We start from the raw sequence: 25,015 nt of genomic DNA, 5'->3' as shown, positions 1-25,015 counted from the left end.
CCTAGTTACTGGTGATTTAAATATAACATAATTAAAAAGCAGTAGCAACTGAGCCTTCTATCTTACTGTTCTTTAATCTTTCTAATAATATATTTAGTCATCTTAGTGCATATTTCAACAATGAAGTGTTTTGATCAAGTCCAGAGCAGTGAGGAGTAACACTAAGCAAACATACTTGGTATGGCAGGATTAGAAATAACCGCCTGCGTGTCTAGGTGAAGCCTGCCGTTCGGAAATACTGTAAGTGAAATTCAGAGGTTGAGTATTATAGGCATGTTTATATGTAAAAAGAAATAATAAGTTCTGAGCATAATCAAACATCAAAACAACTTCCAGCATAACCTCAATTTTACTTTTTATTTTTAATTAAATTTCTCCTGATCCCTCTTACTTTATCAGCTTGAAGTAGATGAAAATCAGTGTTTTGTGCAGGTTTTCCATTTTTTTCTCTTTAACTCCTACCCTTTCCCACCTCATAGGAGATGAGGTTGGTGACGTTTTCTTCTATTCCAAATATATGTGATGTACCTCTGCGCAGTACTGAAGCCTCCTGGAATATCTAATTCTTTGTGTCTGTTATGGTTTCTGTTTTGATACACTTGTTTCCAGTTACCTCCAGTATTTTAAAAAGCCATAGTGGTGTTAATGGGGATAAATTGCATGCATTCATTCTAGTGTACTAGAAAATCATTAAAACATCAGTCATCTTATCCTTAAAGGAAAAGCAAGAGGAACAGCTGTTGACTACCTTGCCTCCTCCAACACCTTCCCAAATACGAGCTATTGGTATCGCCATTGAAAATGTAGTGCAAGAATTTGGCTTAAATAATGAAGATTTAGAAGAAAGGCTCAAAATTAAAACGACAATGGAAAATTTACTGCATCAAAAATTGCCAGGTATTATTTGCCATTTTGCTTTAGTGCTAGATATGTTAACTTGCAAGATTTCACAGAGGTGAAAACTTACTTAGAAACCTTGATTAGTTAAATAATAAAACACTATATGTAGTAACTACATTCTGCTGGATGACATGATGTGGCAAAGTAGCCTCATATCAGAATTAAATTACGATGGGTACTAATGACCCAAACAGACCTGTATTGTAGGAAAAGATGAACAGGACATGGGCAATATTTCACCTTCACAATAAGCCTTTACTACCTACAGCATGGAAGGTAGGACTTGCTAACTCAGCTCCGTGCTGTTGGAAGACCCTTTTTCACTTCCTGTGGCTATCAAAACTAGATGTAGGTTTAAGATCTACTGGCAAAGCAGTAAAGTAGCTACAGACTTAGAACTAGATATAGAGTAAATGCAGTACAATTCTTTCCGTTGCAGAGAGCTCATTAAGATTGTATGGCTCCTCCTGTAGCAGATTTGGTTTCAAAACTTCAGATGTAAACATAGATATCCAGTTTCCTGCCAATGTAAGTAAGACCATTTTTATTACACATGTCCAAGTGGTTTTGGATGTTTGCACCTTTATGTATAGTATAACTTAACTATAACTTGCAACAGTGTGGTAATAGCATTTTTTTAATGAAAATGCATTAGGTAAAGCAGTGCTACCGCATTAATGCAGTCTTAAAACAACATTTTTTGCTTCATACACCACAATATAGCATGGCTTTGTGCTTTATTGAACCTTCCTTCTAAAAAAACTCAAAGCACTTAAAACATCTGGACTCCTGGTAGTCCTATAAGACAGAGTTATTTATCTTCTCTTATAACTGAATCAAATGGCAGAGCTGTGCTTTTGCCTCTACACTGGTATATACACATTAGTGTTTCCAACTGCTAGGTTTTGTTTGAGCCATGAAACCATCTTTGTCATTTATTTGTGAAGCAATATAAAGTCTTCATTTGCTATTTGAATTATTTCTGTACATTTCTCTGCTTGAACACTGAAAAGAAGTTAAGGATTGTGAAAAGCTTTTGATTCTATGCTTGAACTTATTCCTCCTGTAGTAGGTGTGACAGCCTCATAGCTAAAGTTTAGCGTTTTCTCAGGGACACAAAGATAGAAATATAATTGGGGCAAAAAAACTATTCAAGTTCTTAAATATGTATAATTAAAAATAATACTGTGATTCCAAACTTTGACATGAGGTAAATCCCCTATGTCATAAAGCTATCATATTTAAACACTGAAACAGTATTTCTTTAGGTTTTTACATAACCAAATCTTTGGCGTAGAGGTAAAAATAGCTTTATTTACAATTATCTAGGATTTTTTTCTTGTAAATAAGCAGAGTTCGTGTTCCTTTTTATATAATCTAGCACTAGCCAAGGATGAAATGTTATATTTTCTTATTTTCTTGGTTGCTGTTATTTTGTTTCCTTTTTGCTGTCCATTCGGGGGTGTGTGTGGGGGGGAACAGAAGTGGCATGGGGGGTATGTCTAAAATTTTTTTTGAGTTGTGGAAAACCATCTTTTTGACAGCAATGAAAATGGCTTCATTGCTTTATTCACAGATGGCTCAACCGGATGTTCTCTTACTTGTGCAAGAAAGTCTGAAGAACAGTGGTAAGAAAAAACTTCCCTGTTTTTCGTTTTCACATTGTTCTTCTTACTATTTAATAATTTTTAATCCCATTTCTGCTGAGCAGATAAGCCATATGCTGTTTTGCTGAATAATGTAAGAGTGAAAAATATTGTAGAAAATGTTGACAGAACGTACTTTTGTTTTTGTGTTCAGTTTAAAGGCTAATGAAGTCTCATTATTTTTGTTGGTGTGAGAAATTATTGGTTGAGTGTTCTTTTACATTACAAGCAAAGATGCCATTAAAGTAGACTGTGCTGCTTTTCCTTCCCCATATTGCTCTATTACCCTTACCCTTATAGTAGAGAAAGTAGTTTAGGCTCTTCTAACTTGTATTCAGAAACTTAGAGACTTACTTCCTTATATATACAATTAAGTGCATGTGCCTGTTAGCACACCAATGCCATGTACAAATGAATGCATGCAGACATGTTTTTTCATGTAACAAGTACAACACTATGTACTAATAAAGGCAAGTAAAATTTAAGATATTAAACAAAAACTGCACTCCAACCAAGTAGAGCATATACAGGTAAAAAATAAAAGATGGAGAAGATGCCCTTTCCTTTTAAAAGTGAATTTCAAAGTAATTTTTTGTCTGGTTTTTGCTTTGCTTTATGTCCATAGCAGGGGCAGTAGAGGTGTAGTTCCAAACAGATATATTAAGTATGAATATATTTATTGAACTAGATTTTCTGCCTTTCTCACCCCTCCCTCCCTTAACATCTGTGCATTTTCTTCTCTGGTCAAATGACCTGTACAGTCCTTGAGAACAGGGTTGTTTATTGCTAAACCAAAGTGAAGGAATGAAGGCCCAGATCCCAAAAGAACTCAGGATCCAGAAGCATTTTAAAAGCAATCATCAGTTGCTCTAACAGCTTGTGCTTTTCCTGTGAGTCAGGAGATGCAGGGGCAGAACATTAGGCATTTGAGGAGTCTGGTGCCAAAACCAAGATGTTTTCAAAAAGGTCAGGTGCCACAATGGCTAGGTGGCACGAAGAAAACACTTACCACTTTCAAAATTTTTGAATCGAGTATCTAAAATTTCATCATAGCTTCTTCTGGATCTTGCCCAATGAAACAACTAGGTGTCAAATAGTAGCTTCTATTTTGGATCGATTCATTCCAACTGGAAGAAGGAACGGAGTAATATTTGAACTTTTTAAGTGTAAAGATAAAAACAAAGCTGAACTGAATTTGAAAACCTATATAAAACATAAGAAGGGGGGGAAAAAGTATAGAAAGAAGACATTACATCGTGTCGAAAAGCGAGCTCTGACACTTATATTAAGTATTTCTAATTTACCAGGGAAAATAAACTGAGATATTTTCTTTCCATTTAGTACTGGGATAACTCTACTTTTTTCATCTTTCACTCTAATTTTGTTTTACAAATGTCATTGGTCTGCCTGAAGTACTGAAGTTCTAGAGTTTCATCTGCAGTAAAGCCAACACTTAACCGATACATCTGCTTACTTGTATTATGCCTACTGTATGTATTGAATTTTGGAAAGTTTGTTTTTTCTTAAGTATTTTATTAAACAGCACTGCTTAATATAGTTTAGAACACATTTTTCCTGTCTCATTTTAAAGCTTGCTTTAAAAGAATAACAGGATTGATCTATCAGATGTGCTGCATTCTTGGTTGAGTTAATTAAATGACTAATTTTGAGATAGTTAGGAAATGGATCCAGAATCTGTGTGTACTTCTCTAATTGCGTGAATTTACAGTTCAACACTGGAATCACTACCATTGTATCACTACCATGCCTAATACAGCTTTTTCTTTTTTCCCCTCTAGAATCTTTTATTGACGTTGATGCAGATTTCCATGCTAGAATACCAGTGGTGGTGTGCAGAGAAAAACAAAGGTCTCAGTTGTCACTTTGTGTGTTCTAATAGCATATAGCAATGTAATTTATATATACCAACATCTGAAAAATGAAGTTTTTGTACTAAATTATTACAGTTCCATGGATCTTGAAACACAAACTAACACTCATGGGCAAGTCATTCCTAGCCTAGAATAAGAGGGTAAGGGTTGTTCTGTCCTCAACCACCTGTTTCCCAGTCCCCTAAAGAGTTACAGTTTCCAGCATGTACCCTTACTCCTCCACTTGGGATAATTGTTTAAGCAGAAACTTCCTTTCTTTCCTTCTAGATAATGTGGATACCATGTTAAATTAAGGATTTCTTTAAGAGCAAGAGCAGCTTGCTTAGCTTCAGTAGTATGCTGAGAACAGGAGAGAGGCATTTTATTTTGCCCATTTAATAGCAGTCACTTAAGATTCATGAAACATTCTATAAATAGCTACTGATAGAGAAATATTACTGATTATTTGCTGCTACCTTGATTTTTCACCGTTTGGCAACTTTTCTTGTGCTCTAGAAACACTATAGAAACCATTGTATTATGGGTGTGGAAATGGGAAGATGTTTTTGTTTCATGAAGAAAATTAGTACTGTAAATTTAGTGTATTAATGTTTAGTTATTAGAAACAAAAATACTTGAATTGTATTTGAAAACGCTTACAGAAAATCTTAATGCATATGTTCTCAATCTAATCATAAATCAAACTGGTTTTATTTCTTTTTATGTAAATGTGGTGTCTTTGAGAGGTTGTTAAATGTTTCTTTATAGCCTCAAGCTATGATGTTTTGTGAGATGACATCTGACCTATCACTCTTCTCATAACACCTCCAAGATTTTTTACTTTGTTTCTTTTTGGTTTTTAGTGGTCTTACTTGTAAAGTAAGTGCAGGGAATGAGAATGCTTGCCTGACAACAAACCATTTGGCTTCTCTTGGGAAACTGGAACCTACTGTTGTACCTTTAGTGATTGCCTTCAGGTACTGGGCAAAGGTAGGAGTTCTTTGTATTCCCCCATCTGTGAATGAATATTGAATGAATATTAATGTTATACTAGTGAGACAGTTGGTATAATTTAGGAAACCATTGTTGAAATTCTTTTTAAGGAAGGAGCTGGAAAAGGGATATTGAATTTTTATAAATAGTAAATTTTATAATTTATATAATTATGATTTGTACATAGTGGTGTGCAAAATTGAAAAAAGGGAATTCTCAGCTTCAGCCAGTGGCATACAGATTTAAGTGTCATGTTCTTCTACATTACCAAACAAGTCAGAGGGATCTGTATGAAATAGAATCACTGATTTCCATAAACTTAATTTACCATGAAAAAGTTGGAAGAAAAAATGTTTATATCTCAGTATGGAAACTTAAAAAAAAAAAAAAAAAAATCCTATAAACCAAAATGACTTGTTCCAAAACTTTGTGTACATGCGACTAAAATATGACTTAAGAAAAGCATTGCGTTTGAACTTCTGTTTTCTCTATGTAAAATGAGTTATCTTTCTTTGCATATGTGCAGTATGCTCTGTTTTGCCAGTCTGCATACAGTGACTCTTCAGTGTATTTGAAGAGTAGGACTCTCACTGAAAAGATGATAGTAGTAATATGACTCCAGAAAATATGAGGGCCTTCAGAGCCAAGTCCATCTCACAAGAGAAGGTCAAAGATGTCTGAGTCTCCCTCATTATTTAATTTGACAGACTTCCAAAGAGAAATTGTAATAATATTTTTCACAGTGTCACTTGAAAAGAAATTTTTAATGACTGCACAACTTACCTTTACAGCTGTGCTGTGTCGATCGTCCTGAAGAAGGAGGCTTGTCACCTTATGTATTTGCTTTAATGGTTATCTTCTTTCTGCAACAGAGAAAAGAGCCATTTCTACCTGTTTATTTGGGATCATGGGTATGTGTATTAATACATTGAACATTATGAATGAGGATAGTCCTTCCCTTGTGCTGCTGCTTCTTCATCTACGGAGCAAGCTATAAGCCAGTTGTTTCTGCTCAGATTGGGAAAGAATGTGAATTCAGCCAGGCTACACGTATGCTTGGCTCTCTGGATGAAATTCACAATCAAAATCACTGAACTAGCTGCTTCTGTTTCCCCTTTAGTGAGCAGGGAGAGTTGGGCAATGAAGAATGTGATTCGTAATCCCACCTACTTCCTCACTTGTTCAGCCTTTCTTCCAAATTCTTGAAAAGTCTCAATTCACATAGATACAAGCCAAAACAACATCTTGGACCCTGACATCTAATTCTTTGTTTCTAATGAAGAAGATTGGCTTATTCTTTAGAAATAGTAGTGATGGTGTTCAACTTTTAATGTGTAAGCCTTATGAGCCTGATGTCTATTTTATGCCATCCTCAGCCTGAAGGACTTCAGACATACACGTAGTGCTTTTCAAATGGGTAGCCTAAGCACCCAGCTCTAGGATGGGCTGTGATGAAGGATACTATCAACTCTTCTAGTTGAAATTATGCCACTGTATAGGCAAGAATGTGACACTCCTCAGACCAAAGAAAGCGGAAGTATGATTTGCTGAGAGGAGTCCCAAGTTCTAGTTTCTGGTCCCAGCACTACTTATGTATTTTATTCGAAGACTCTGTAATGCAAAATGCCTAAGTAGTCCCTAGAACAGAGACCAGAACTCAGGAATCTTCTCTTCTGGGAAAAGTAGCTTCTGGATGTTTGTTGTTGTTGTTTGTTTGTTTGTTTGTTTGTTTGTTTGTTTGTGTTAGTAAAGCACAGCTGCCATCTCATTCACCTGTCAATATTAATGATGGTAGTAGTTGTCATGTGTTTTGTGTAGAGCTTGACCTTTTTAATTTGTTAAGCTTTACAAAAAGTACACCTCTCAGATTTAGCTAGGTGGGAACTTAAGTGAGGGAACGCTTAGCCAGAGGACTGTTGTGGGCACTTGACTTAACCTAGCAACAGTGAGGTTAGTTGTGACTACCTGTAGACCACGTTACACATAGTGGTGCATCATCTGCCTGAGGAATCAGACTAGGCATTTAGAAGATGCACCTTTTGGATTTTGAAGCCCGAATTGTATCTTTATGTATCAGGAGTTCCATTATGAACACAGCTCCAGAATCTAATTCTCCTGGACACCATTCAGCTCTTATATTCATAGCACCTGTTTTTCTTACAGTCTCCTGTTAAATTTAGTGTGAACATTCCAGTCTCCACAGCAATTAAACACGACTTGCAGATAACTACTTGGCTGCACAGTTGACTCATCCCCAAAGCCTGTCTACTCTCCTCACTGAATGAGGCAAAAATCCTGTAGTATATGGCTATATAATTAAGAATTGCATATTAATGGATTTGTAATCTGCTAAGACAAGGTTTTATGACATACAGATACATTTCCAAAAGCACTGAACTCCTGAGTGCTTTTTGTAGGAAAAGTACAAGGAAGAGAGAAGCAGGGTAGAGAATATTCTAGGCAAGGAACAGCCATCTTTAAACCCTGTTCTGCTTTTCTGTGCATTGTTAACTTTGGGGGGGAAATGATTTAAAGTTCACGTGATATTAAACTTTATGATGCTTTCTCTGCTTTCTTCAGATTGGAGGATTCTCATTAAACAAATTAACAAATTTTAATCTTAAAGAAGTTGAGAATGATACTGTGGTTTGGGAACATAACCCCGTTGATGATTCTGATTCGCCAAAAGAAACTTCTCCTAAAAAGGGCAAGGTCTGACCATTTAACGTACTTTTGTTGTAGTCTAGCAGTCATTGCTGCTCTTGGAGAAAGACCCATCTTCTATTTTTGTTTTGTGTTTGTATTGCAAAGCCATAAGATGAAATAAGAAATCGGACAGCTGTTTGATATGAGGCTTACTATGCTTAGCTTTTGGTGCTGAGAAGTAGCAGAAAACTGGGTGCTGCTTTGAACTCTTTGAGACAGCAGTTTTAATGTGTGAACCAGAGGAGAAAACAGAGTTTACAGACTTGAAGCAATTTTATTTCAAAATTAGATCAAGTGTATGAACAATATTTCCTATTAGTTTTGAACATTATTTATTTTATAACAACTTTTCAATTTCACTATATAATTGCATGTTATGACATTTAACAATGCAATTTCACCTTATAGCTAACTTTACCTTTTTAAAGAATAAGACTCTGTTAGATACCTTTTTGTTAAAACCTCTAGAATTATTAACTGTCAAAATATTTTTAAATGACGTGTGCTATACAAATGCATTGACACATTTAATTTAATAAATTTACAAATATTAAGATGAAATGCATAAGACTTCAAACAAAAAATTTATTTAAAAAAACATACACTGTATCTTTTAATATTGAGATAGTATTAGTGGCATCTGTTGCCTGTTGCTGTGTACTAAGCAGATAAAAAGACGAAAAAAATTATTTCATGGAGGTTAAACATTTGCAGACTTGGCAGAATAAGCATCTAGAAAGTCTAGGATAAAATTTCTGTTTCATGCCTTCCTTGAATGAGTGTTTTTTCTTCTGTAGACTTGAAGGAAGATTCAGTATATTTTATGCATTCGCTCTATCTCAAATTTATGCTTTGCTAATAAAGAGGCTGCATCTAATAATTTAAATTTTATGCGATATTTTCTTGGAAGATGACAAAAACACCTGCGGAATTATTATTAATCAGTGATGTTATTCTTCAACCATTACTACAATCTTAGATATTGAAGTTTTATAATCCTAGCTTATACTGTCTCTAAATTTTGCTTTTATTGCAGTGTTAATCTTTCATGTTGAGACATGAGCATGGAATACGGAGGCAACTATAAATTTTGTTATATTATATTACAGATCAAGTACAGTGAAATCAAGTTACATGACGTTATTAACAAGCGCACATTTCTAGATTGGCAATTTTTTTTAACAACTAAATCCCTATGTATGCATTAAATATTATTTAAGCTTTTCTTCTGTAATTAACAGGTTCCCTTAGTATTTGATTCAGGACACCAGCGTTCAGCACCAGTTGGGCAGCTCTGGGTAGAGCTGCTTCGTTTCTATGCCTTGGAGTTTAATTTGGCTGATTTGGTTATTAGCATACGGCTCAAAGAAACAGTGTCTCGTGAATTAAAGGACTGGCCTAAAAAGCGCATTGCTGTGGAAGGTATATGATATTTATCATCAAACTTTAAAGATCTATAACCTTTATTTTCCGAGGGTGTCGTGTGTAATAAGTTAGAATTTTTGTATCTTGGTCTGCGATTCATAATATAGTAGAATGTTTTGAAAAAATCAATTTAAGTAATGTTTCTTTTCGGTATTCTTATTAACATTACCAAATATAATTAAGTAGATTTAAAAAAACTTCTTCAGCACAATTCTTAGATTTTATGTCCTTAATGTAATGTCTTAATGTAATTGATGGTACTAAATTTAAATTTTGTAAGGATGTTATTGTACTCTTTTTTAAAAAAAAGTTAGCTCCTACACTGCTGGCTCACTTCTTCTTTCTACTAGACCCCTATTCAGTCAAAAGGAATGTGGCAAGAACTCTGAACAGCCAGCTAGTGTATGAGTATATTCTTCACTGCCTGAGAGCAACGTACAAGTATTTTGCATTGCCTCACAAAAAACCCACAAAGTTCAGCAAAAAAAGCCCTCCAAATACCAGTGAGGAGAAATCCCAAATGCTGGACTTTGAAAAAGATGCTATAAAGCATGAAAATTCTGAATTGCAAAACTTGGATAGCAAAACAAACAGAGCAATAGTAGAAGATTGCATAATTGGGAGTACAGGTATCCCTAAAACACATAGAATTGATCCTTCAAAACTATGTGACGGCTCAGAAAGCTTGACTGAAGAAGAACTCGCTGATGATATAAGTCATTTGGGAATTGCTCATGAAGATTCGGACTGTGTAATTGAAGAAATTATTTCTGGAGATAATGAAGATTTTAAACCAAGTTGTGAAGAGACGGAGAGTGGGAATGAAGAGGAAGAATATGAGGAAGAACATGAACAAGAAAGAAGATGGAATAATAACTTGATGACTACCGATCAGGGAATGGATGAAGACAGTGAAAGCGGAGATCTCCCTGTTACAGTGAATGAGCATGATGTAGAAATGTGCAGTACTTCAGACTTCGAAGGTTTTCAAAACACTGCATTTACGGAGAGCGATGAGTATGGCTTAGAGTGCAGCAGTATAATGGATGATAAGGTTGATGTTGACGAGGAGAGCACTGAAGGTACTGATGAACTGGATGAATCCCCAAACAAATTCATACCTTCAACACAGAATCAGATATCTGAAATGATTAACTCGGATGATGAGTATGAAGAGGAGGAAGAAGCAAGTCTTCTAAACCAGACAAAGTGTGGCGATACCAGAAGAGCTGAAGGTGAACTAGATAACACATACACTGGATCTGGAGATGAGGATGCACTGTCTGAGGAGGAGGAGGAGTTGTCCATCCCTATTAAATATGAAGAAAAACATCTTGAAGAAAATGTGGATGGACCTTTGAGGATCAATTTGAGTCAAGAGGAGCTTACTGAGAGAAGAAGCTCTTCTGAAGAGAACACAGCTATAGAACAGTGTTTAGACTCTGAACTTGTTTATGAATTCAGTAAACCAGCTTTTACAAAGGGCAAGGTAAGCAAGCTTTATTGGAATATTAACATATTGCTTAAGTTTTATTATCAGTTGTATGGAAGCATTGCTCAAATTCATTAAAAGACTGTATTTTTTTTAAAACCAATATTGCTTTCTGTTCATGCAGACTCCTACAGTAGTATGTAGCTTGTGCAAACGGGAAGGTCACTTAAAGAGAGATTGTCCAGAAGACTTCAAGAAGATTGAGCTAGACCCACTGCCAATGCTGACACCCAAATTTTCATTTATTTTAGATCAAGTTTGTATCCAGTGTTACCGTAAGTTTTTTTTTTTCCTTTGGATATTGTTGTGGGGAAGAAAAGTATTGCAAAAAATAATGAAATAACCACTGACTAATGGTGTTATAAAGGGGACCAGTTTATCTGCCATGCAGCATCCAACCGCATTAGATAAAATTTTAGATTTATAAGGGCTATTATAGGACTACTGAACAGTTTTTATCTAGAGAAATAAAACCTGTTTAGGTTTATCTTCTGCATACTGAAAGGTTCTGGCTATCTGATGACTCACGCATCTTTATATTATAAATCTAAGATTTTAATTTTGGGTAGTTTTTTGACTAACGCTTTTACATTTGTACATACTTTGGATGAATTTCATCACTATTCCTCTAATTGTGGTTTCTAGTAAGCAAAGATGTCAATGCTCTAGAAAAATCAGAGTAAGAATACTGTTTTATAACACTTCTCCACTTTTGTTCTTTTCAGAGTGACCCAACTTTCCTCCTTTCTTTCTCGCCATTTCTGACCAGACAAAATGCATTATTTGTCTAATTAATGTTTTTCTTTGAACAGGTATTTCTCTTCTACTTCATCCTTGCCTTCTCCTTCACATGTGAATCTTCTCTTGCTTTTCTCCCTGCTTCCCGCCCTCCATCCTCCCACTTTTTCATTTGAATCTTTGCTATTGACTGTTTTGACAAATCACTTTGCCTAAATTGATGTCTTTTTTTTTTCCCTCCCCCCCCCCCCCCCCAAGAGGATTTTGCTCCAAATATTGTAGAGGATCAGGCTCGGGAGCATATACGACAAAATTTAGAAAACTTCATTAGACAAGACTTCCCAGGTAATCATGTAGTTCTGGCTTTATACTTCAGTGTCTTCCAAGTATGTTAGCATGTCAGCAGAATAAACATTTTAGTATTTGATCATTTAAATGACGTTGTTGCTCAAACTTAGTATATAACATTACGTTAGCTTTTGTTATCTTTCAACAACCACATAACTAATACACCTTAATGTGTCATCCACATATATCATGTCCTGGGCTCCTCCCTGTTGACTTGGATTCTTCTTGTTTAAAATACGAAGGCTCCAAAATCATGTCAGTTGTGTTTAAAAAAAAAAAAAAAAATTCTGATTTTTTTTTTTAAGTTTCTTTGTCTTAGTCAGAAATATAACACATAAGTAGGAAGGAAAAATGGCAAGTTAAGAAAACAACAATCAAAGTAGTAGTGGAACAGTTCTATAACTGTCATTCTGTACAACTGTCAGCTTCTTATTGTTGTATCTGTTCTTACAAACAACAAGTTTTCTGTAGTCCTTAAGAACCCCGTTAGTAGTCCTGATTCCAAGATTAAGAAACAGTGTTTTAGTTCATATACATATGTTTCTCTTAATTTCAACATTCCTTTTTGTTCTTATGTTTACTGTGACAGAAAAATTGATAATGTCTAGAAGTTAAAAAAAAAAAAAAAAAAAAAAAAAAAAAAAAAAAGAAAGAAAGAAAGAAAGGCACAAGGCCAAGAGAGTTTGTGCTGCTACCACAGCTTATTGTTTTTGGAATATTTTAAACTATAGGCACAACATCTAACCTGTCTGTGAAGTCTAGTTGTTTGACACTGTTTCTTTTATTTCTGGAATTCTTTTCTGTAGCACCTGGACTTCAGTCTTTTAAAATTTTCAAAAGAATTTTTGGCTGGAGCCTGGTATGTGGACAGATCTATTCCTTATCCTGAAGAGTTCTATAGAGAGCAGTCTTCTGTATTTTATCCAGATTTTAGCTTGCATGCTGATGATTTAATTATTTGACCACCTCATTTGTTTCTGGATCTGTGACAGACTCATTTGAACTAATAAAGTAGTGATTCTTTCCTAATCAAAAAGGTTGATGAGAAAGTAAGGTTTGAAGTACCATATAAAAATGGTAATGTGTTCACCCCTGTGTTAAAAGGCATGCTGTGGTTTGAAGCTGTATAAAATTTGAGATTCTGTATCAATATGTTGTCCGTCACATCTCTTACAGGAACCAAGCTGAATTTGTTTGGCTCCTCCAAAAACGGTTTTGGCTTCAAACAAAGTGACCTTGATATCTGTATGACAATTGATGGACTGGAAACTGCTGAGGTAGAAGACTTTTCTTTTAACAAATGCAAAACTTTTAGGGCTAGGTAAATAAATTGCGTTTATATATTGAAACACATTTACTTTTTGTAACAGTGCTTCAGATTAGAGGAAAATGTAAATAGGTGCCTGAAAAGCAGATAATGTGGGCAGTATCTTGGGAATTTTTTACTGTTGTTCTAGATAGACCTTTAAAAATTTTTACTCTCAGTACTTGGTTTTCTTCTGTATTCTGCACTAGTGTTTTTCTAATATTAACTCTGCAAATAAATAGGGTAGATTTGTTTCAGTGTTATAGTTCTGTAACATAAAGAACTAGAAATGGAAGGTAGTGGGAAAGGACTATGCCTAATATAAATTAACTTTAAAAAAGCCTATGTTAAGACCCTGTCTAGTATTGGTTTTGCAAGAAGTGCCGTTTTGAAACGTTTTCTTGTATTCACATCATTCTGTACAATTTGAAACCCTGAGTTATATAGCTGTAAGCTTAATGACAAGTAATAAAAGATTTGTCTGAAATGCTTTGTCTAGACCTGTTCTAGCAGATGCAACTTTAGTATTGATTTTGGTTTTTTCTTAATGTCTTAGAGCCTTGATTGCATCAGAATAATTGAAGACTTAGCAAAAGTTCTCAAGAAACATTCAGGTACTCTCATGAAAATGAAAATAAGTGGCTTCATTTATGTGACTTTAACTGATGCAGTGAGAAACTTCTGGGGCATTGTACATGATAATCGTTAAAATAAAACTGCATTAAAGAGCTTGGTATTAGTAAGAATGAGGGTATATGTTGTGAACATTTTGGATTTATTTTTGTTTACATATGGAGGTCTTTGAGGTTATAACATTGTAGGGCCAGATCTAAATTGGACAGATTCATAACCTATATGCTTGAGAAGAAGCCTTAAGATAAAATTTGGGGCTTCAGGTTAGTAGCTACATTGCATTCATATGTTCTGTACTCAAAAAGTTAATAGTAAAAGGCAGGCTTACAGGAGTTTGCCCTAGGCATCCTGTTTTATTTACAAGAAAATATGATTTTTACAGGGTTCTGATGTATCTCATATAAATTTAGGATATTTGCAGTGAACTATCAATGCTCTCAAGCTTATTTTGCTGTAAAATTTAAGCAAATCTTCAGTTCATTCGTGTGAATGTATGTGTGTATATGTATGTGTAATTGTTTGTAGATTCACAGTGTTTGACAAATGCCTAAAATACATATTAAAAAAATAACTGAAATAATTTTTGGTATCAGCTAAGATTTTATTTTGTAACATTTCTGCTGCAGTTTTGGGTTGTGTGTAGGGCATTTGATACTGTTATGACTATATGTCGTCATTCAATAGTTAAACTTTTCATTCTAGGTCTAAGAAATGTCTTGCCTATAACAACTGCTAAAGTCCCAATTGTCAAATTCTTCCATGTCAGAAGTGGTCTTGAAGTAGACATCAGTTTATATAACACTCTGGTAAGGTTATCTCCTTTTCTATTAATAGGAAAAAGTGGGGCTTCTGGGTGAGGATGAAGTGCTGGTTTTGCTGAGGTTCAGTAATAACTTACCAGTTACCTATTTCAATTTTGCATTTCTGAGTACCAGTTTTTTTCATTTGACTACAAGTGGAGTCAGTTACACAGTTGAGACTTTAGAGCTGTCACTTCTCTAAGATTATACATTTCTTCAGTAAGAGTAAGCACTGATCTTTTAGGTGTTTGAGTCTTTCTGTAACTCAGAAAGAAAATGTAACATAAATTCAGTCTCTCCCCCTCACCCTCAGTCATGGCTGTTCCTTACAATTTGAGACCTGGGATAGTGATTTTGACTAACTTGCCTGAACTGGGACACATGTTACAGTCTACAAAAGAGCACAAGTCCTCGGCCAAATATTTTAAAAACAAGTTTTGTTTTTTTTTTTCAATGTCTATGAACTTCAAAAGCCAGTTCCTTGAAACATCAAAGGAAAGTAAGTTTTAGAGACAAGCATTAAACTTTCTGAAGTTTCTGTATCAGCCCAAGGGGAATCTTGAGGAGGATACTTCAGCCACCCAGTAAGTCTGAAAGTCTGTTCTTGAAGCTATGCATCCATATGGGTCAGTTGATAGCTGTCACATCTCTGGGCTGAAATTCTTTTACTTCAAGAATTTACCTTCTCCCAATTATTTTGAAAACACAGTAATTGATTAATGCTTCCCTTCCTGAGGTACTGTTCTGTGAATGCTGCTTTGTACCACTTGTGAGCAGGTTAAAGATGTTTATCAGCTCTTTAGCAGGTGATAACCTCATAGTTGAATGCTTCCTTTCTCAACTATATACATTCTACTACTCAGGGCTTCACATTTGCTTTTGTTGAGCACACAACTCGAGTGTTTTTGTCCACAAATTCATTGACTTCTAAATAAATTGGAATGGAAAAAGTATGCATGTATACATGTAAACTCTCCAACTACAGTACTCTGAATCATTCCTTGACTTTGCTTATCTTGACTAAAAATGTTTTCATGTTTTCAGAGGCTTTAGCTTATTACCTCTTTTCTGGAGGGCATCTGTTTTTTGCGTATGACTTTCTTATTTTTATAGGCCTTGCATAACACAAGACTCCTGTCGTCATATGCAGCCATTGATCCTAGAGTAAAATATCTATGCTACACAATGAAAGTCTTTACGAAGGTAAGTATACTTGAGACATTCTAGAAGCAGTAGCACCTACAGTGAGAAATGATAACTATGAAAATTATAATTAATATTTCTCTTTCTAGATGTGTGACATTGGAGATGCATCTCGAGGTAGCCTTTCTTCTTATGCATATACTCTTATGGTGCTTTATTTTCTTCAACAGAGAAATCCACCTGTTATCCCTGTTCTTCAAGAGGTACAGTATTTCAAGGAAGAAACGAGTATCAGTACACAGTATTGACCAGAAGAATGTCAAAGTGCTGAATCTGAACAGCTCTTCTAATGAGTTAATATTGTATTTTTAGATCTACAAAGAACCAAAGAAGCCTGAAATTTTAGTCGATGGCTGGAACGTTTATTTCTTTGATAAGATAGAAGAGTTGGTGAGTATATCAGAAAGTGAATTTGAAATGATGTTACCTGTAGCTTAGCAAACGAAAAAGAATTCATTTGAAGGAACATAGTTCTCAAACATGGTGGTGATATAGAAAACAGTTTCAAAAAAATGATTTTGATCATAAGTTTTGTATGGGTGACAAAGAAGAAAACTATATTAGTAATACACACAAATACTAAAACAAAGAAACTGAAGTGGAGTGGCTATTACCTTGAACATCCCAATCCCATGCTGTGAATTTTTCAGAACATAACTGATTGTGTTTATGTATGAAAAAATCTGAATAAAGAGATTTAATAGAAATGATTTTAAGGTGTTAATGATGATTAATTGATATGTATGTCACATTACTGGGTGGAGATATCTCCTACAAATATTGGTTGCGTATCTAGTCACTGTTTGTCTAATCCACTTCAATAATTTTGTATTACATGATCAAATGCACTGCAAGTGAATTAATAAACTTCTTGATAATAAGCAAAACTAAATGTTAGAAGTAGTAATACTATTTTTTGTTGCTAATCTCAATGCTTAAAAAATACTATTTTAAAGTCCAAATTGGTTTACTAATACCAATTATGAAGGGAGGTATTCCAGAGTAACTCGATCATGTTTCTTTATCCTTAATGAAAATTATAAAATAAAATTTATATTATTTGAAATTCAAACAATGTAAGTGTCGGAAAAATAAATATTTCTATCATTTTTAGTCTGTCGTCTGGTCAGAATGTGGCAAAAACACGGAATCTGTTGGGCAGCTGTGGCTTGGACTTCTCCGTTTCTACACAGAGGAATTTGATTTTAAAGAGCATGTCATATGCATTAGGAGAAAAAATCTGCTCACAACTTTCAAAAAGCAGTGGACTTCCAAATACATTGTAATTGAAGGTAAAAACACATAAAGCACATGAATATGTGGAGTTCTTTTAATGCCCGTATGAAAAATTTGGTCTTTCTACGTGGCTTTTTTTGTCTTTCTATTGCTAGATTATAAACTGTTATTTGTGCATGTTTTGAAATCTTAGCAAAATTCCCACTGAATTTCAGTACTGCTAGAAATTCTTCAATTTTTTTCCCCTCTGAAAAGAAGCTGTAAAGTAAACTTCATACTTTGCATAATGACAATAACTGACTTAAAAATGAATTTAACCAAAGGCTTTGGAGAAGAACTTAGCTGTAATGCAACTGAGGTTTTACCCTAACTTTTATTTAGGTGATTCCGTATTTATATGACTCATCATACCATATGCATGTGTTACACTATTAAGTAATACCATGGTATGAAGAAGATACACAGACACATTTTAGAAAAGTGCCTTAAGCTGTGATTTGCTTGCCCATCTGATTTTCACAGGAAGGATTTCTACTCTCCTGCCACCCCCCACCCCAAAGCTTACTCTTTTATAACATTTCAGTCAGTTCAGAGCTGAACTGCTGTGATCCTTTGTCCTTGGAGTGAATTTGTGTTCAATAAACTTGCAAAGAATTTAATTTGCATATTGATTCTGCATTAGGAATTCTGCCTTGAGTTGTTCATGTATGTATACAATCCTGATTTTGCCCTGGACTTCAGTAATGCCTGTAATGCTTTTTATACAGATCCCTTTGATCTGAACCACAATCTTGGAGCTGGATTATCAAGAAAAAGTAAGTTTTCTATTCACAAATTTGGGAATAAAGTGATGATCTTATCTTAGATCTTGTTCTGGTGGTTTGTTTCATATTTGGATGATTTTTTTTTCCTTTTTTTTTCCCCTTCAGTGACAAACTTTATAATGAAGGCTTTTATCAATGGAAGGAGGGTATTTGGTACCCCTATAAAAATATTTCCTAAAGAATATCCATCAAAAATGGTAAGTTGCTCTACAGGATGTGGCAGTTCTAAAAGGGCAGTGTGTACACGGGTGTGCTCTTACAGTGTATAAAGTATCACATGTGGGAGTATGGTTGCACTCTCTTTACACTCTTCTCATTTAAATTTAAATGGTACTCTAACAAATCTTTATTGTGAGAGTTATTACTGAGTATTGCTTTTGTGTTGTTTGCACTTGGAAAGTGGTAACATGCAGCATACTAGTCAAGTCAGGACTTCATGGTACAGGCTTATCAGAAATGTTAGTTCCTATCAAAACAGGATTACCATTGTTTTTTAACTGCAGTTTTAAAAACAGCTTGCAGACCTCGTGGTCAGCAGGCTACCTGTGAAGAAGAGGCAGCAGTGGCCAGTTATGTCATCTGGTCTTTCAGGAGTTCAGCTACACACATGTTTATTCTTTTCCATAACTCAGTGTAGTTTAACTCTTGTTTACCTGTCTTGAATTCCCAAGAGGGATTGTTTTTTTGAATGCATGATTTCTTTTTCAGGAGTATTTCTTTGATCCAGAGGTACTGACAGAAGGAGAATTGGCACCGAATGATAGATGCTGCAGAATTTGTGGTAAAATTGGCCATTTCATGAAAGATTGTCCCATGAGAAGGAAGTGAGTATTTGGGATTTGTGTGGAACATTTCCTTAGCTTTGTTTAGAAGAAATATTAGGATAGTGATGCTAAAGCAAAAGTTGTACATACTGCAAATGATTTCTTTACTGTTAAGATGGGTATGTATCAATATCAACTTTGGCAGTAGGGGCAGATTGGGCTGTTTTTAAATGTTTAGTCAGTCTTGAATGACCACTTGACTTTTTGCCAGCATCTTCTTGAGTGTTTAACAATCTTTTTCATAGAAGACTACAATACATGCTTTTCCCCTCTCTACTTAGCTTAAGGTTGGTAGATGCTGATTCTGTGCTTTATGTAGGAAAGCAGTAATTGAAGAGAATCTAAATGCAAAGCTGAATAGCTGTGTGCTGTGAAGAGAACTCATGAGAGCTTTTTACGTATTTTCATTTAATAGCTTCTGTTTCTAGAATCCTGGTGCTCCCCGCAAGAGATGCGTTTTTGCCATGTTCACAGAATTATGCCATTCATGTCCAAAAGCAAAATAATGGCACGACAACATGAGGTTTTTTTAAGCACCTATAGATCAAAAGTGTCCTGTCTGTATCCAAGAGCAAGGCGTTCTGATCCTCAGTCACCAAATATTTGAAATTCAGTAAATACCTTCCGGCAGCAAATGAATGCTAAATTGATTTTCCTGCTCTTTACATGACAAACAGTCTAAACTTAAAACTGATCCACTGATTTTTTTTCTAGTAAAGACACTAAAGCACTTCAAAGACTTCCTATTTATAAGACAGTGAAAACCAGCAAATAAAACCTCAACAGGAGGAAATCGTGAAAACCTTTGTGCTCATTTGTAGGGTGAATGGAAACCTTTGTTTACAGTCTGTATTATCTTAAATTGTAATTAAAAAAAATCATCTGCACTTTAATGTAAGTAGCTAAAAAGCTGGTGTAGAAAGATTAGATAAAGTTGCCTTTTTGATGCATTGTAGAGAATTAATATTGCTGAGATCATTACCTTAGTAATGTATTAAACATCAGCAAATTTAAATAAAGTAGCTGATGATGGTTTGAAAATAAAGAATGCTGAAGGTGTGCTGTTCTAGATACACTTGACTGCATTCTGGAGTGAAACCCTAGTTCATTTCACATGTGCAGCTATGCTCTATGCAGCGTTAGAGCAGAAGGCAATGAGATTTTGTTTCTAAGAACATAAATGCCTTTTGGAGTTAGACCGCTGGTCCATCTAGATGAGTCCTCTGTCCAGCACTTGCAATAGGAGATGCTGTTTGTGGAGGGCGTGCTAGTTGGTTGTTTTTCGTAATGTCTTTTCTAGTACTCCCCCAGCATCCACAGTTGCTGTATGACAGCCAATACCTACCTTGGTCTTGTAGTAGTCATTTGTGGACCAGAGTTGTATCTGATTTTTGTCTAATTTTTTTTTGAACCTGCTTCTCCTACCTTCCTTACCAATCTTCTATGACATCCAGTTCCAGAATTATGCTAACTGCTGTTTAAAGTAGTACTTTATCTGTTTTAATCAAACTCACTTTAGTTTCATCAAGCATTCCATAGTGTTGTGGGATTTAGTTGGTGGTAATAATTCTGCATTGGTGTGTTTGTAAGCTATGATTGTGTCCCCCCTTCTGCCATCTTCTGTGAGGTGAAGAATCTTTCAGCATCTCCTCCTAAGGCAGTTGTTCCCTTGATCATTTTATCTACCTTTCTCTGTACCTTCTCTAACTCTACTACTTCCTCTTCAAGTTATGGAGACCAGACCAACATGCAGTATTCACATGTAGGCACACCATGGTTTTTATATAGCAACAAAATGCTTTCCGTCTTGTTCTGAGTATTTTATCTGATGATACCAATATCCTGTTAGCCTTTTCAGCTGCTGCTGTTTGTCAATCTGTTAATTTGGGGGATTTCTCTAAATTTATTTCAAGATCTCTTTCCTTAGTTGTAACTGCCAGCTCCCAGTTCAACATCATATAGACATGGTTTAGGTTATTTTTCCCTGGATGTATTACCTTACATTTATCTACACTGAAGTTCATCTGCTACCTTTTTGCTCATTCACTCAGTTTTTTGAGGTTATTTTCAAGTTGCTAGTCATTAGTGCTATATGTGACTGGCTGAAAGAGCCTAGACTTGGAGGTTTCACTGATATCTCCTCCAGATGATGGATGAAGAAGTGGAATAAAACCTGTCCAGCAGAAATGCCTCAGTTCCCATTGCTGGATCTTTAAGTCACATAGAATGTTAGAAGCTTCTCCCACAGGAAAGGTTTTTAGAAATACTATGAAATATACATAGTTTCAGACTAGTGGAGGGAAGCAAGATTTCTGATGGAAGTATACAAAAAAGGGGGAAAAAAATACAGTCCCATTTTTATAGCTTCTTAGCATTTTGCTTGGTGTTTCTTCTCTTCTGCTTGTCTCTTACAACTCCAGCATCTAGATCTTGGTTTATATTTCTTGAGTGTGGCTATTGGATTTTAGTGCTACCTGGTAATCTAATTGTAAAGTTATGTTAATAAGGATACATTACATTCACTCTCCTACCAAACAGTGCTATAGTAAAGGGATGGATGCATTAATTCAAATTATTTAACCCACTGAAGAAATACATGAGGATTATGTGATCTGTAAGCAACTTTTTTTTCCTCTGTGTATGGATGTAAGACCTATGAACCCTGCAGCCTTTTTCTTCTCCTGCAGACTGAGGCGACGACATGATTATGAAGATATCAAAAACCAAAGGTACACAGAAAACAAAGAGAAAAGAAGCAAAGAGGACAAAGAAATTCAGAATAAAACAACAGAAAGAGAGAGCTCAATTAAGGAGGGAAAGTTGCAGCTATGTACACCTCAGAAGAGCAAACTAGCAAGGGGAACAGTAGAAACTGGAAGAGACAAGACTCCCAGGCAATCAGCAGAAAAGTGGAAGCGCCTGGAAGACAGAGACTTGAGAGAAAAACGTTGCTTTATCTGTGGAAGAGAAGGTCACATTAAAAAAGAATGCCCGCAGTATAAAGGAGCTACAGGTATGAAACCAATATAGTTGAGTAGTTTAAACAATTTACACTTTTTTGGTTTACTTAACAGAGTTGACTAAGGGATAAGGTTTCTGCATTTATGTCATGTCATTCAAAATTACTCTATTTTAAAATGTAGTCGCACTTGGTCAGTTTTCCCTTCATCCTCACCTACTTTTCGGAACATTGTTGTAGCCTGAGAGATATGACATGGTTTCTTGTAGCAGGTAAGATACTTGTATAGAAAGGATATTAGTTTCTAGTATGTTGAAACTGCTTCCGTTGCCTTCACCATAGTTTGCTAACTTTTGAGGCTACAAATTTCATTTCATTACATCATAACAGCAACAGAAGCTAGCCTGTAGCTCTTCCCATCACCTGAAACGGACTTCTCCCATACTCAAGTCATTATGACAGTGTATAATTGCTCTAATAGAATATCGTGAATGAAATAGAATAAAAAACATTCCTCGCAATGTAGCTATCGGAGGGATGCTCTTCACAGCAAATCTGTCTTATTTTTTCTCTAACCCAACTAGCAAATTTTGCTTAGAAATAAATCTCCAAATTACAAAAATGTCCCCAAACAGTGATCCTGACTGACAGATTTGTAAGCAACAGTGAACTACTAAACAGTAGCTGTCATCCTTCAGATCAGAAAGATCAATCATCTGCCTTGTAAATGAAGATCACTGTAAGAGAAAAATGAGACTCCATAAGATGGTGCCTTTAGTTAGCTTCCAAATGAACATAGTATTACAGTTTTTCTTTAGGTATACCTAGAGACACTTAAATTCATGCTAGAAAAATCTGCTGTACAGATTGCTCTGTTACTTTGAGACCAATAATAGGAGTCCTTTGCATAAATGTACCTTTAGACCAGCTCTTCTCTACCAGCAAAAATATTCTGTCCTGCTTAGATACATAAGGAGAGCCTGTTTATCAGATGTATGCAGTGTAAGAGGGCATAAGAGTATGATATAACTAGATGCTGGAAGTGGAAGGAAAATGGTACAAATATATTAGGAATGTTCAAGATACTGAAAAGTATTCACAATTTTATCAAACCACTAGAAGTATTGGATGGACAAAAATGTTTTAAAAAATCAAGCTACATTGCATTTATTTGCTGACCTTTTGAAAGTTTAAGTCAAGTCTACATTTAACATTTGAATTTCTGTATTTTTGACCCAGTCTGTGTGAGCATTTCTTGTTACCGTTCCATTTGATATGATATCAGTTTACGAAAATGAAAGGGAATATGTCTGACTGTTCTGGAGTCACTGACACTGCTGTGTTTTATACCACTCAGTATACTGGAATGGTGCTGAGACTGTACATGTGTCCAAAAATCACTAATTCTGGAGTAGGAGTTTTTGTCTATTATTTGAATTTTGGAAAAGATTGAATTTGAGGAAGAGAAGTATTACTGTGGGTTGGGTCTTTTTTTCCTTTTTTCCCCCCCTCCCCTTTCTTGTGTTGTGCACAGTGTCCTCTCTAGTTGAGTAGAGGACCTAAGGGATCTGATTTATTTTTTTATTTTATTTTTTCCTTGCTGTGCTATAAACATAAACATTTTGTGGGACTATGGACAATTCACACTATCCCAGTATCATCTTCAGTCTTTCTCTGAAGGTCCCTATTTGCTTTGGTTAATTCTAGAGGAAGATACAGAGCTTAACTTACTGTCAATTACAAACTTAGATGCTTAGTTTTAGGTGAGATGGATCTTGCCTTATTGTGCCCATTTTCTGTATTATAAAATTAATGAAAATAATGTCCTACCTCCTATGTGTTATGAAGGTAGATGTTAAGTATTCCGGTATTTTTATATCTTACAGTATCTGAGAGAGAAAATGAGTTTCAAGTTAGTAAATCTGTGTTATATTACAACCTTTACAGGTAATTCAAAATCCGAAGTGTTATGTGGATCCCCTTCTTTACCCAATGCTGCCAAACATGCTGGTAGATTAAATCAGGTAAACACCAAATATCTGTTTTCCTAGACCTCTTTTTCTTTAAATGTACTAAAGCCCATATAAAGTAACTAGCAATAGATTTACATAAGCTTTCAAGGAGATCCTTTTACTTTTGTTTGTGGAATGCCATAATTCAGTTTTTATTCATCATTCTGTATATGTTGTTTATAGGGAATGCTTATACATGAAGAAAAAAAGAAACAAAAAGGAAAAGTGTTTTTGAGTCCCCAATCAGGTTTGTATCTCTTAATTTGGAAATGCAGTATAAAAGCATATCTCTTTAACCTGCTTTCCCTATCAATCCTTATGGGAACTCTGCCCAATATGTTGAATGCAGCACCAGTCTGGATAGGTTGCAAGATAATTCTGAAGTGAAGCCAATTTTTGTTTTACTGAAAAAATGTGTAGGTTTTTTTGGTTTTGTTTAGGAAGTGAAACTTGTAAGGCATGCCAATTCTCTCTGCAGTCTGTTCTTTAGTGAACTCTGATAGATTTATTTTGCAGATGGATGCATTGGTTTTTATCCATCTCTGTTCTCCTTCGTATTTTGGTGTACATGGGGTTCTGTGTTTCTCTTCAGGGACCACATGTGGAACACTTTCTTGTGAGGCTTCCTCAGAGTAATCGTCTAGAATTCCACATGACGAGCTAACTTAGCAGACTATGAAAGCACGTCCCTTGTCTGAGCTTCCAGCATGCATGAAAGTTGCACATACTGACAAGCAGAAGTCAGATCATGACATAAAGGCCTTTACGTACTGTCTCTGGATCAGAGATGTGTTGTGTGTATTGTGTTAGATGCGTGGTTGCAACTGCAGCTTGCTTACAGCAACTTTACACACTTAACTCCTTTAATGGTACAATGATGACTTTAAAAACAGCTGCTTTTTTAATTACCTTGAGTCTTGAATGCAGCTCTGCTGTCCATTAGCAACATTAGCAATAATATAAAGTTGACTTGTGCTTGCTTTCATCATAGTTTGACATTTTTTCTCCTGACTGATGTTTGAATGTTTCAGTTATTTTATGTCTTTTTTTTTTTAAACTTTAAGTGTAATGCTTTTTTTTTCCCCCCTCCCCAATCTTA

At 35.3% G+C, this 25,015-nt stretch overlaps 1 protein-coding gene across 2 annotated transcripts in view; it reads left to right on the top strand.

Moving 5' to 3' along the window:
* Positions 1-25,015, top strand: part of LOC112978784 (terminal uridylyltransferase 7) — a 34,448-nt gene that overhangs the window by 7,745 nt on the left and 1,688 nt on the right. The window contains exons 5-29 of one of the 2 annotated variants that reach the window (XM_064501877.1): positions 720-897; positions 1,340-1,428; positions 2,477-2,528; positions 4,346-4,415; positions 5,281-5,407; positions 6,202-6,321; positions 7,991-8,122; positions 9,358-9,538; positions 9,892-11,030; positions 11,158-11,308; positions 12,030-12,116; positions 13,296-13,396; positions 13,982-14,039; positions 14,761-14,864; positions 15,972-16,061; positions 16,151-16,264; positions 16,374-16,451; positions 17,176-17,353; positions 18,065-18,112; positions 18,227-18,318; positions 18,830-18,945; positions 21,633-21,958; positions 23,852-23,928; positions 24,100-24,163; positions 24,509-25,008. In XM_064501877.1, the coding sequence (XP_064357947.1) occupies positions 720-897; positions 1,340-1,428; positions 2,477-2,528; positions 4,346-4,415; positions 5,281-5,407; positions 6,202-6,321; positions 7,991-8,122; positions 9,358-9,538; positions 9,892-11,030; positions 11,158-11,308; positions 12,030-12,116; positions 13,296-13,396; positions 13,982-14,039; positions 14,761-14,864; positions 15,972-16,061; positions 16,151-16,264; positions 16,374-16,451; positions 17,176-17,353; positions 18,065-18,112; positions 18,227-18,318; positions 18,830-18,945; positions 21,633-21,958; positions 23,852-23,928; positions 24,100-24,163; positions 24,509-24,552 (3,816 nt within the window). In that variant the 3' untranslated portion in view covers positions 24,553-25,008. Of the gene's footprint in view, positions 1-719; positions 898-1,339; positions 1,429-2,476; positions 2,529-4,345; positions 4,416-5,280; positions 5,408-6,201; positions 6,322-7,990; positions 8,123-9,357; positions 9,539-9,891; positions 11,031-11,157; positions 11,309-12,029; positions 12,117-13,295; positions 13,397-13,981; positions 14,040-14,760; positions 14,865-15,971; positions 16,062-16,150; positions 16,265-16,373; positions 16,452-17,175; positions 17,354-18,064; positions 18,113-18,226; positions 18,319-18,829; positions 18,946-21,632; positions 21,959-23,851; positions 23,929-24,099; positions 24,164-24,508; positions 25,009-25,015 lie in introns of those variants that run through there. The other variant, XM_064501876.1, reaches the window with a different exon arrangement.

This window comes from Dromaius novaehollandiae, chromosome Z (assembly GCF_036370855.1).
Source record: "Dromaius novaehollandiae isolate bDroNov1 chromosome Z, bDroNov1.hap1, whole genome shotgun sequence".
Lineage (NCBI taxonomy): Eukaryota > Metazoa > Chordata > Aves > Casuariiformes > Dromaiidae > Dromaius > Dromaius novaehollandiae.
This window is presented reverse-complemented; position numbering and strand designations above follow the sequence as displayed.